Raw genomic sequence first — 13,535 nt, 5'->3', positions numbered from 1 at the left:
TTCATATAACTCAAAGTGACTGAAACCCTAATACTACACACAGAAGGATCTCTCCTGTGACATTTTATATGTCTTTCTCAATTGAAAAAACGTGAAATATCACAGCATTTGCAAGGTGATTCTGCACAATGTAATCCTACTATGAGAGTACTAACACTTTTGATCTATATAGAATTTAGTAAATTCAGTGGAAGTGTGACAGTATAAAACCTCTGGCTTGCTCAGCTCACTTTCCATGAATTCTATACTTATCCTCTAGCTAAGGTTGTTCTCAATTTTGTCTTTTCTATCTACCTTGCACTTGTAAGAACTCTGCATGCAGTTACTTGCAGTGCCAGTGTGGCTGGTTGCAGACAGGCCAGAAGTTTTATTCCCTTGCTCTCTCGATGGAGTACTCATTGCCACTTGCCATTCCTTCACCCAATAGACTTAAAGTGGCTGTAACCCCAAAAAAACACTTCAGCCCCGGACCATTTTGCTGGTCAAAGACCGGGCCACTTTTTGCGATTCTGCACTGCCTCGCTTTAACTGACAATTGCGCAGGTCGTGGCTTCCAAACAAAATCGACGTCCTTTTTTTCCCCACAAATAGAGCTTTCTTTTGGTGGTATTTGATCGGGTTTAAAGCAGGTTTTTTTTTTTTTTTTTGCACTATAAACAAAAATAGAGCAACAATTTGGAAAAAAATTCACTATTTTTTACTTTTTGCTATAATAAATATCCCCCAAAAATATATAAAAAAACATATTTTTTTCCTCAGTTTAGGCCGATATGTATTCTTCTACATATTTATAGTAAATAAATTACAATAAGCGATTATTGATTGGTTTGCGCAAAAGCTATAGCGTCTACAAAATAGGGGATTGTTTTTAATGGCATTTTTATTAATATATATTTTTTTACTAGTAATGGTGGCGATCAGCGATTTTTATTGTGACTGCAAAGTTATGGCGGACACATCGGACACTTTTGGCACATTTTTGGGACCATTGTCATTTTTACAGCGATCAGTGCTATAAAAATGCACTGGTTACTGTGAAAATTACACTGGCACTGAAGGGGTTAACCACTAGGTGGCACTGTAGGGGTTAAGTGTTCCCTATTGAGTGTTACTTACTGTAGGGGGGATTTGCTGTGTGTCACATGACACTGATCTCCGCTCCGAGTACACAGAGCGGAGAGCAGTGTCATTGTCACTAGGTAGAGCAAGGAGATGCTTGTTTACACAAGCATCTCCCCGCTCTATACCTCCGTGAGACAATCGCGGGGATACCCACAACGATTGAGTCTGCAGGAACCGCGGTGCGACTCACGGGGGAGGTGGCAGGGTCGCGAGCGCGTGACCAAATGGCGGCATCTTAAAGGCGACGTACCTGTACGTGCCTTTGCTTGTCCGTGCCATTCTGCAGACGTATATATAAAGGGGCCGGTCCTTAAGTGGTTAAAGCATGTTAAACCGCATAGCGCATCTACAGTTGTGTTCAAAATTATTCAACCCCCCAATGCTGTAAAGGGTTTTAGGGAATTTAGTGTACATTTGTAATTGTATTCAGAATGAAATCCTACAAGGACTTCTTAAAGAACCATATGCAACTAAAATGACATCAATTGGTTTTGTAATACAGTAGTAAATGTTTATTTTGTGAATTCTTCATTTACACAATTATTCAACCCCTTAAAGACTACCACTCTGAAGAACAGAGGTTCATTGAAGTGTACTCAATCAGGTATTGAAAACACCTGTGGATGTCAGGGAGCAGCAATAAAGCCTAATAAGCATTAATTAGGCAGCTTTAAAATGACTGTGATACTCAGCTCCTTCTAGACATTTACTGGTGTGGTTACAAACATGGTGAAGTCAAGAGAATGGTCCGGGAAGACAAGAGAAGAGGTGATTACTCTTCACAGGAAGGGCAATGGCTATAAGAAGATTGCAAAGATGTTAAACATACCAAGAGCATCATTCACAAATTCAAGGCAAAGGGCACTGTTGAAACGCTACCTGGTCGTGGCAGAAAGAAGATGCTGACTTCGACTGCTGTGCGCTACCTGAAGCGCAGAGTTGAGAAAAGTCCCCGTGTGACTGCTGAGGAACTGAGAAAAGATTTGTCAGATGTGGGTACTGAAGTTTCTGCTCAGACAATACGGCGCACACTGCGTAATGAAGGCCTCCATGCCAGAACTCCCAGGCGCACCCCCTTGCTGTCTCCAAAGAATAAGAAGAGTCGACTGCAGTATGCCAAAAGTCATGTGGACAAACAACAGAAGTTTTGGGATTGTGTTCTGTGGACTGATGAAACAAAATTAGAAGTGTTTGGGCCCATGGATCAATGCTATGTTTGGAGGAGGAAGAACAAGGCCTATGATGAAAAGAACACCTTGCCTACTGTGAAGCATGGCAGGGGGTCAATCATGCTTTGGGGCTGTTTTGCTTCTGCAGGTACAGGGAAGCTTCAGCGTGTGCAAGGTACCATGAATTCTCTTCAGTACCAGGAGATAGTGGATAACAATGTGATGCAGTCCGTCACAAACCTGAGGCTTGGGAGACGTTGGACCTTTCAACAGGACAATGATCCCAAGCATACCTCCAAGTCCACTAGAGCATGGTTGCAGATTAAAGGCTGGAACATTTTGGAGTGGCCATCGCAGTCACCAGACTTAAATCCGATTGAGAATCTCTGGTGGGACTTAAAGAAAGCAGTTGCAGTGCGCAAGCCTAAGAATGTGACTGAACTGGAGGCTTTTGCCCATGACGAATGGGCGAAGATACCCGTAGATCGCTGCAAGACACTTGTGTCAAGCTATGCTTCAAGTTTAAAAGCTGTTATAACTGTAAAAGGATGTTGTACTAAGTACTAAGATTGAATGTCACTTGGGGGTTGAATAAAAATGATAATGATGTGAGCACAGAAAAGACATTTGTGGTTATTTCATTATAAATGTTATGTTATATTTGACTGACCTACACGTGCCTCTTTGATTTAATTGTAAGCAGGATGAATGAATGATCAAAATCAGTGTCAAACTGGCCAAAACAATCAATTTCAGTGGGGGTTGAATAATTTTGAATACAACTGTACAGGGTCATTTGTCCCTTTCTATGTTGTAATGTACCTGGTTGATCATGCCTGTGTGCTGAGCACAATAATGGCTGCTCATCTATGATACCATGGTCAGTTTACGTGCCTCTGTCATCCCTCTGCTCTCCTCTTTCCACCTCTCCACCCCCTTCTCCCTGTCAGCTCTAGTAAGCCATCTGAGAGTAAAGTACAATTCATGAGAACAGTTTTATGAAATATTAAATGATATATAAAATGGATCCGTGTACATTTATCCTGTTCATTTCAGCACACACTGCTTCTGCTCTGATTTCTGCAAATATTGGTCTATTTTATCGAATAGCTTGCAGAGAGCTTCAGTTTACAATCAACAATTGCGAAAAAACAGGTTTTAGCTTTCATCAGTTTATTACAGGGATCCTCAAACTACCGCCCTCCAGCTGTTGTAGAACTACACATCCCATGAGGCATTGTAACACACTGACATTCACAGACATGACTGGGCATGATGGGAATTGTAGTTCCTGAACAGCTGGAGGGCCGTAGTTTGAAGACCCATGGAGCATAATGAAAAGAATGTTGTTTGCTGAATTCCATTGCTTTGGTAAATATAAGCTCTGATCACAAGGAATCAGAGGACAATTTATACACTATGCTGAGTCTTTTTCAGTTTTCCCTGGTTTTCCATGTTGGCACCTTTGCCAGCTGTTTACTTCTAGTTAAAACCATACAGGAAGCAGAGTTGGGCAACATGGTTCTGACAGAAATACAGAACCTATTCATTTGGTTACCTCAGATTAAATGTAAATAGGAACACTGGCAGTAAATACTACACTTTGTATATTTTTCTTCAGATTCCAAGATTGCTAAGAAAGTAAATGCTAAGGGAGGATGCAACCTAAAATAGACCTCACTCACGTAATGCTAGGATGTGTGCACTGGTTTCTTATTATTTAATATGAGCTGTAAGGCCCCTTTCACACATGCAGACCGTGGCCCGGATTCAGGTAGAATTGCCCATAATTTACGGAGGCGCAGGGCAACGTTTTTGCCCTGCGCCCCCGCAAATTTGCTCCGCTGCCCTTGATTCACGGAGCAGAAGCTCCGTAAATTGCGCGGGCGCGCCGGCAAAATGCCTGGCGCAAGAGCACGCAATTTAAATGATCCCGTAGGGGGCGGGAATCATTTAAATTAGGCGCGTTCCCGCGCCGATCGTAGAGCGCATGCTCCGTCGGGAAACTTTCCCGACGTGCATTGCGGCAAATGACGTCGCAAGGACGTCATTTGCTTCAAAGTGAACGTGAATGGCGTCCAGCGCCATTCACGATTCACTTACGCAAACTACGTAAAATTCAAATTTCGCGACGCGGGAACGACGGGTATACGTAACATGTGCTGCCCCTGCTAATAGCAGGGGCAGTCTTGCGCGAAAACCGCCGTACGTAAACGACGTAAATTGCGTACGCAGGGCTCGCGCAACGTTGTGAATCAGTGTTAGTATGCAATTTGCATACTATACACTGAGCACAACGGGAACGCCACCTAGCGGCCACCGCAAGAATGCAGCCTAAGATATGCGGGCATAAGAGCCTTATGCCAGGCAGGTCTTAGGCTGCAGTCGGCGTAACGAGGTTCCTGAATCAGGAGCACTGGTTACGCCGGGGCAAGTAAGCAATTGTGCTGTGTAACCTATGGTTACACAGGCGCAATTGCTTCTTGAATCTACCCCTGTATGTCTGCTTTTTCATCCATCTGTTTATGGATGAAAAAGGGAATACATTAATCCCTATGAGATAGCGGGTGTCGGCAGATGAAAATCCGCTGACACCCGATTTCATCAGTGTCCGCTATGCTCCGATTCTGCAGATGGATTAAAATCCTATTTTTCCATCCGTCTGCAGAGCGGATCAGGTGAACAAGGACAGATGGTCCGTGTTCATGCGATCCCCCCCATAGGGGAGAGCGGAGATTTGACAGGGCGGTCCCTGAACAGTGTGAATGGGCCGCCCTGTGCATCTGCCGGCTCAGCGGGGATCAATGGAGCGATCCCCGCTGAGCAAGGGGTTAAGACATGTACGGATCCTCACGGGATCCGTACGTGTGAAAGAGGCCTAAAAGAACTTGTGTGTGTTTTCAGGGATCAAATGCAGGTTAGGTGATTGTGAATATTGGGTGTATTTAGAGAAAAAAAATTAAATCAGCAAAGCTTTTCGTCCACTGAAACTGCATCTAAATTCCCTGTGCGAAGAGACAAATTAAACATTCTGGGCCAGATTCAGAAAGAATTTACGACGGTGTATCTCCAGATACACCGTCGTAAGTCCGAATGTAAGGCGCCGCATCTCGGCGCCTGATTCAAAGAATCAGATACGCCAGAATTTGTCTAAGATACGACTTACGCTGTCGTATCTTAGGTGCATATTTACACTGGCCGCTAGGGGCGCTTCCGTATATTTCCGCGTCGAGTATGCAAATAAGCTAGATACGCCGATTCACGAACGTACTTGCGCCCGGCATATTAAAATACGCTGTTTCCATAAGGAAAAGCAGGGGTAAGTCATGTTAAGGTATGGACGTCGGAACAGCGTCGTATTTTACGTTGTTTGCGTAAGTCGTACGTGAATGGGGATGGGCGTAGGTTACGTTCACGTCGACTAAGCATTGAGCCGGCGTAACTTAGGGAGAAAATTCGACGTGATACTGAGCATGCTCGCCCATGCGCCGTTCGTTAGGTGCGTCATTTACGTGGGGTCACGATTCATTTCCATACAACACGCCCCCTACCAGTCTACTGTATATTAAGCGGGCTTACGCCGGCCATTTACGATACGCCGCCGTAACTAAGGGCGCAAGTTCTTTGTGAATACAGTACTCGCCTCTCTAAGTTACGGCGGCGTAGTGTATATGAGATACGCTACGCCCGCCTAAACTTAAGCCATTCTTTCTGAATCTGGCCCTCTATGGCTATATTTTTTCAAGATCAAAACACGCAGAAAATACTGCATTATGGTCACTAGATGGCGCTGCCTATCATAGGTAATAAATATGCTCCTCAGCTGCATCTTGTGGCCATAATTTGGTATTTTTCACATTCTACCTGCAGAGAATATATCCAGAGAACATCCAATTTTTACCCCAACGAATTTACATGCAGTGTACACTGTATACAATGCCTAGTTGGTATCTATATCATAGAGCACTGCTTGGTTTTGAGCTGCAGTGCTTTGCCTCTCAAAATCAAAAAATATTGTGTACAAGATATGCCTAAAGATTTAAATACATTTGTTGAGGGATTTTGCAGTATTTCTTATGGCTTTAGGGATTTTCTCGACTCATGGTGATTATGCAGCGTGTGAATCGTTACTGGGAGCAATGGATTTAGTAAATTACAATCTGTTCTTAGAAAAGAAGATAAAACGTGCAATTATAACAGTGAGTACAATGGAGTTCAGTGGCTAGGAGACTTGTGCATCTTGTGGTCATAAAATATATTATCATGTAAGGGTAAATATAAAGCTTTTGGTCAAAAAACAGAGAAACTGGCTCAATGTATAATTACATGGAGTATTGCCCGTGGCTCCATGCCTGCCTGCCTTTGTAACACCTTAAGTACAAAATAGGCCTGACTTAATGTCAGGAATCAGGAGTGAAATTGCAGTATTTATGGAGTTTCTGTTTAATTCAGTGGTGGTTGGAACTTACACCCACCTACCTTGGTCAGCTTAAGTCATCTATTATATTGAGTGAAATATTCATGGCTTAATGGCAGAAATGGCTGCTTTTAATGTTGTACATCACTTCCCTAGGACCTTTTCCACATATAATCAATTTTACTTTCACATCACATGTTAACCTGCTGATAATATCTCATGCATACACAGCTCTACTGCGTGTGTATGTATTTATAGATGGTTAGATTATTTTTTTATTAACCTCCCTGGCGGTATCATTATTTCAGATTTTAGGTGCTGAATGCGGTACCATTATTTTGCATGGAAATTAGGCGTTTTTGATATTGTAGGCCTGTAATTCTTAGGCCTCGTACACACGAGCGAGTTTCTCGGCAAAAAACAGCAAGAAACTTGCTGGGATTTTTTTTTTGCCGAGGAAACCGGTCGTGTGTACATTTTTCGACGAGGAAACTGTCGAGGACCCCGTGGAGCCAAAAAGAGAGCATGTGTTTCGCCCGTGTTTCGATGTGTTTCGCCCGTCGAGTTCCTCGGTCGTGTGTACGAGGCTCGAGGAATAACTCACTTAAATCTGACCAAACAGGAGTCGGGTATGATAAAGTTTGAAACACAAAATCATAAATTTATAATATAATAAATAACTATAAATAATGATAACCAATAATAATATAATTATAATAAAAATTATTCAATAATGTAATCAAATCAAAAACACTGAAATTTGCTCAGTTGCAGAATTGTCGCTGTCATTACTTTTAGTGTTTGATGACGAATTTCCCCACAAATTGCTATCGCTCAATTCTGCAAGTGATTCTAATTTATTATCGCTGTTTTCTAGCGATAGCGAACCACTTTTGACATAAAGGGACACTTTTGGTTGCTATGGACAATCTCCAGTTTCCAGGCAGCAAAAACATTATTATATAAAAGTGCATGCAGGACACTGGACAGACCACTAGGGACAAAGGGGGTGTGTATGTATTTTATACAGTACTGTAATTTGTAAGATTACAGTGTACTGCATGTGTATTGTGTTTTTCCTTTTTTGAATTTGGCGCCGATCTCCACCCACGTGCGTCGCAACGTCACAGGGAACGGAGCTCGGCTGCACACGGGCACTGTGTGAATCGAGCGAGGAGACAGCTTGCACACAGCGGGGAGACATCGTAGGATCTAGGGGACAAGGGTACTGCGATGCGATCCCGAGTCTGGCTCAGGGTTACCGCTAATGGTACTGAAATGTCACCCCGAGCCCGACTGTATTACCGCTAGGCAGGTTAAAGATATTTTGCAGAAGAGCCCTTGTACATGTTATGATCATATATGCAATTTTATGGTCAGTCCACCAAAAGGTTTTATTGGAGCTTAGTGGTTGAACTCCTGATTTCTAGTACTGTATGTCTTGGCTATTTTAACAGCAAGAACTCAATGCCGTAATTTACATAGTTACATAGTTGGTTAGGTTGAATAAATAAACCAGTCTATCCAGTTCAACCTGTGTAGGTTTGTTCATGTAAAAAAAAAAAAAAATCCCATATCCCTGTATGCTGTGTTCACTAAGATGCACATTCAAGAGTTTTTTTCTTTAAACTATCAATACTTATTGCTGACACCACCAATTGTGAAAGGGATTCTGTATTCTTACTGCCCTGACAGTGAAAAATGTTAAACTGCACCTCCTCCATGTTAACAGAAAAACACACAGAGGGAGGTATATCAAGCTCATCCACTATAGTCTGAGACAGACGGGGATAGAACTAATTAATAATACTAAATTCCCCATTCATGTATCACACACACCATCCCCGGGAATGGGTTGTCTAACCAATGCTCCTCCATGTTATTGAGTGGCCCAGTGTCATCTAAGGCCTCGTACACACGATAGGTTAACCAGAGGACAACGGTCTGATGGACCGTTTTCATCGGTCAAAACCAATCGTGTGTGGGCCCCATAGGTTATTTAACCATAGGTTCAAAAAAAGCCAACTTGCTTTAAAATTAACCTATGGATTGGTAACCGATAGGTCAAAACCGATCGTTAGTAAGCACAACCATAGGTTAAAAATCCACGCATGCTCAGAATCAAGTCGATGCATGCTTGGAAGCATTGAACTTCGTTTTTTTCAGCACGTCGTTGTGTTTTACGTCACCGCGTTCTGACGCGATCGTTTTTTTAACCGATGGTGTGTAGGCGCGACGGACCATCAGTCAGCTTCATCGGTTAACCAATGAAAACGGTCCATCAGACCGTTCTCATAAGATGGACCGATCTTTACACTCCTTGAGGCTTCCTATGCTGGAATCACCATTGCGGTGTTTATATATTGCTATCATATCTCCTCTCAAGCATATCTTCTCCAGGGAGAATACGTTTAATGCTTGTAGTCGTTCCTCGGAACTGAGGTCCTCCATTCCCCTTATTAATTTTGTTGCCCTTCTCTGGATTCTCTCCAGTTCCATCCTTCCTGAGGATTGGTGACCAGAACTGGACGGAATACTCCATATGTGGCGACACCAGAGTTTTATAAAGAGACAAGATTATCATTTTATCTGTGGAGTAAATTCCTTTTTTTTTTTAATAATTTTTTTTTTTTTTTTCGTTTGTCGATAAAAACAAAGCAGCAGTGCACGTGTTCAGATGCAGTAAACATACAAAAGTAGAAAACAAGGTATATGAACTTGTCTAAGATGTACATAGTGCAGGTGTAGGGGAAGGGATATCAACCTCTGATCTTCAATGTTACACATTGAAGTGTTGGATGTGTCCGCCATACTGTCGCAGTCACGATAAAAATCACCACCATTACTAATAAAAAAAAAAAATAATAAAAATGCCATAAAACAATCCATTATTTTGTAGATGCTATAACTGCAAACCAATCAATATTTTACCAAAAATATGTAGAAGAATACATATCGGCCTAAACTGAGAAAAAAAAAATTATATATTTTTTGGGGATATTTATTATAGCTTTTTTTTCAAAATTGACGCTCTTTTTTTGTTTATAGCGCAAAAAATAAAAACCGCAGAGGTGATCAAATACCACCAAAAGAAAGCTCTATTACTCTATTTGTGGGGAAAAAAAATGGATGTCAATTTTGTTTGAAAGCCACATCGCACGACCGCGCAATTATCAGTTAAAGCGACGCAGTGCCGAATCGCAAAAAGTGCTCTGGTCAGGAAGGGGGTAGATTCTGCTGGGGCTGAAGTGGTTAAACCGTTTGCTAGCCTGTTTTTTAAGCAAGACGTATTTTAAAGTGTATAATTTTGTATGCTATTCCACAGAGACCTAAGAAGCCACCCCCTCCATCAGCTCCTGTAAACAAGGCAGGAACAGGTAGGTGTACATCTATGTAACATTGTAATTATGATGATGATCTTCTCTGTTACAAGTAACTCGATCGAATTGTAGGACCCATCACCTTGACTACAGCTAAACCTTGCAATAATGTATTACTATCACAACACAAAGTATAGTCAAGGGATACAAAATGCATCCATTCATTTTAATTAATAATGAACAACTTTTTTTTTTTTTCCAGCAGTAGATTCCAGTTAAAACTGTATTAAACTCCAACCTAAAAATGTAACGTATTGAAGCTTACCAATCGTTAGATGTGGTGCCCCCCCCCCCCCCTCTGTTTACACCTGGTGCTCTAGTCAGTAACATACCTCTGGTATTAGAGTGCCCCCCACTCTAGATAAATAAGTACAGTCAACATACATTGTCATTCTGGGCGGAGGATAGTGCAAGACCCCATACACACTATACAACTTTTATTGTCTGATTTCCTTTAGATTTACCAATATCATGTAGTGAAAGAGTCTTCCTGATTGCATACAAATTAAAACTCTTAAAATAAAATGCTGAACATTGTCATTACATGTATTAATCATATTGAACCTTGCCTTCAAAACAAAAAAGTGTCTTCTCGATGAAATATTCTCTTAAAAAAAAAGCAGTAACATACAATATATGCTACATATAGCACATGCATAATAATGCTACATTTATTACATTATTCAGTTCTCACATGAGATGTCCCTCTAGGGCCTAGTACACACGAGAGGATTTCCGCGGATAAATCCTCTCGAGGATTTCCGCGGATTTGGATCCGATGGAGTGTACTCACCATCGGATCGAAATCCGCGCCGAAATCCCATCGCGATGACGTGTCGCGCCGTCGCCGCGATGATGACGCGGCGACGTGCGCGACGCTGTCATATAAGGAATTCCACGCATGCGTCAAACCATTACGACGCATGCGGGGGATCCATTCGGACGGATTGATCCGGTGAGTCTGTACAGACCAGCGGATCAATCCGTTGGGATGGATTCAAGCGGATAGATTTTAAAGCATGTCTTCAAATTTTTATCCGCTTGAAATCCATCCCAGGGGATAAAAATCAGCGGAAACAGATCCGCTGGATTGTACACACCAGGGGATCTATCCGCTGGAGCCGGTCCGCGGATCAATTCCAGCGGATGGATCCTCTCGTGTGTAAGGGGCCTTAAATTGTCTTGTGGTCGTGCAGTGAACCAAGTAATGTTAAGGAGACTTCATGGCCAATTTAGGGCATAGTCGTGGTCTCTTGAAAGTTCAACCATCGACTAAATTACACTGACCGTCCCAGCTCTCCTCCGCCATGTTTTCCTGAGTTGGAGGTTCAAATCTTGTGTAAATTTGTGCTGCAGCCTACATCCTCATATTTTGTATGCGATAATGTTCAGGCCTGCTGACTGGCTGCTCTGGCCCAAGCACTGCATCGTCCTTGGAGGCCTGCTCCATGCTATCTGATATTTCTAGAGTGCATCAACAAAGCAGCAAAGGAGCACAGTAAAGGTAAAATAAGTGGGTCAAAGAGTGAGCTTTCAAGATACAATATCACTTTCCCCTAAATGAGCAATGTAACAGATTCTCTTTTAATCAGAATACCGTATTTATCGGCGTATGACATGCACTTTATTCCCCTTAAAATCAGGGGAAAATTGCGGGTGTGTGTTATACGCCGATCCCCGTTGTCTCTGAGGGAAGAGGAGCAAGCACTGCCGTAATACACCGAGCCGAGTGTACTGTGTACTCGGCTAGGCTCCGCTCGCAGTCACGCCCAGTCCCGCCTCCTAGCCTTTACGTCCCACCATTGGACCGGTGTTGAGTCCATCATAGGAGCCGGGCCAAGGGTCGGAACGCAGCGGGGCTGCGAGATGAGCCAAGAGGAGCCGCATACACAGGACATCCGGCTCTGTGTATCTCGGCAGCCCTAAAATTTAAGAACCCATCATGCTGCAATTTTGGGCAAGGCTGCAGATGGACACTGGGCAAGGCTGCAGATGGACACTGGGCAAGGCTGCAGATGGACAATGGGCAAGGCTGCAGATGGACACTGGGAAAGGCTGCAGATGGACACTGGGCAAGGCTGCAGATGGACACTGGGCAAGGCTGCAGATGGACACTGGGCAAGGCTGCAGATGGACAATGGGCAAGGCTGCAGATGGACAATGGGCAAGGCTGCAGATGGACACTGGGAAAGGCTGCAGATGGACACTGGGAAAGGCTGCAGATGGACACTGGGAAAGGCTGCAGATGGACACTGGGAAAGGCTGCAGATGGACACTGGGAAAGGCTGCAGATGGACACTGGGCAAGGCTGCAGATGGACACTGGGCAAGGCTGCAGATGGACACTGGGAAAGGCTGCAGATGGACACTGGGCAAGGCTGCAGATGGACACTGGGCAAGGCTGCAGATGGACACTGGGAAAGGCTGCAGATGAACACTGGGAAAGGCTGCAGATGGAGACACTGATAAGGCTTCCTTAACCACTTCAGCCCCGGACCATTTTGCTGGTCAATGACCGGGCCACTTTTTGCGATTCGGCACTGCGTTGCTTTAACTGACAATTGCGCGGTCGTGCCACATGGCTCCCAAACAAAATTGGCGTTCTTTTTTTCCCACAAATAGAGCTTTCTTTTGGTGGTATTTGATCACCTCTGCGGTTTTTATTTTTTGCGCTATAAACAAAAATAGAGCGACAATTTTGAAAAAAACATCATATTTTTTACTTGTTGCTGTAATAAATATTCCCCAAAAATATATAAAACAAAAAACATTTTTTTCCCTCAGTTTAGGCCGATACGTATTCTTCTACATATTTTTCGTAAAAAAAATTGCAATTAGCGTTTATTGATTGGTTTGCGCAAAAGTTATAGCGTCTACAAAATAGGGGATAGTTTTATGGCATTTTTATTAATATTTTTTTTTTTTTACTAGTAATGGCGGCGATCAGCGATTTTTATCGGTACTGCGACTTTATGGCGGACACTTTTGACACATTTTTGGGACCATTGGCATTTTTATAGCGATCAGTGCTATAAAAATGCATTAATTACTGTAAAAATGTCACTGGCAGGGAAGGGGTTAACACTAGGGGGCGAGGAAGGGGTTAATTGTGTTCCCTAGGTGTGTTCTAACTGAAGGGGAGGTGGGACTGACTAGGGGAAATGACAGATCGCACGCGCCCCTAATGACTGAAATGCGAAATGACGTATACCTTCGTGATTTCGCGCAGCCAAGCCGACCTGCCGCCGTATAACTGCGGCGGCTGGTCGGCTAGTGGTTAATCTTCCCTCCTAAACTTGGGGTGCATGTTATACGCCGATAAATACGGTAATTTCTACATTATAACATAAGGCTTGTGTTGTGGTATTTGAATGGCAGTTCATCAGCATATAGAACCATGGGGCTCCATAATCTACACAGATGCATTCTTGTTTAGAAGGCTGTATCT

At 43.1% G+C, this 13,535-nt stretch overlaps 1 protein-coding gene across 1 annotated transcript in view; it reads left to right on the top strand.

Moving 5' to 3' along the window:
* The window catches only part of SH3KBP1 (SH3 domain containing kinase binding protein 1), a 513,710-nt gene that overhangs the window by 424,164 nt on the left and 76,011 nt on the right, over positions 1 to 13,535 (top strand). Inside the window, 1 exon segment of the mRNA XM_040338226.1 lies at positions 10,034 to 10,085. Within this exon segment, the coding sequence (XP_040194160.1) occupies positions 10,034 to 10,085 (52 nt within the window).

This window comes from Rana temporaria, chromosome 2, assembly GCF_905171775.1.
Source record: "Rana temporaria chromosome 2, aRanTem1.1, whole genome shotgun sequence".
Taxonomy (NCBI): domain Eukaryota; kingdom Metazoa; phylum Chordata; class Amphibia; order Anura; family Ranidae; genus Rana; species Rana temporaria.
This window is presented reverse-complemented; position numbering and strand designations above follow the sequence as displayed.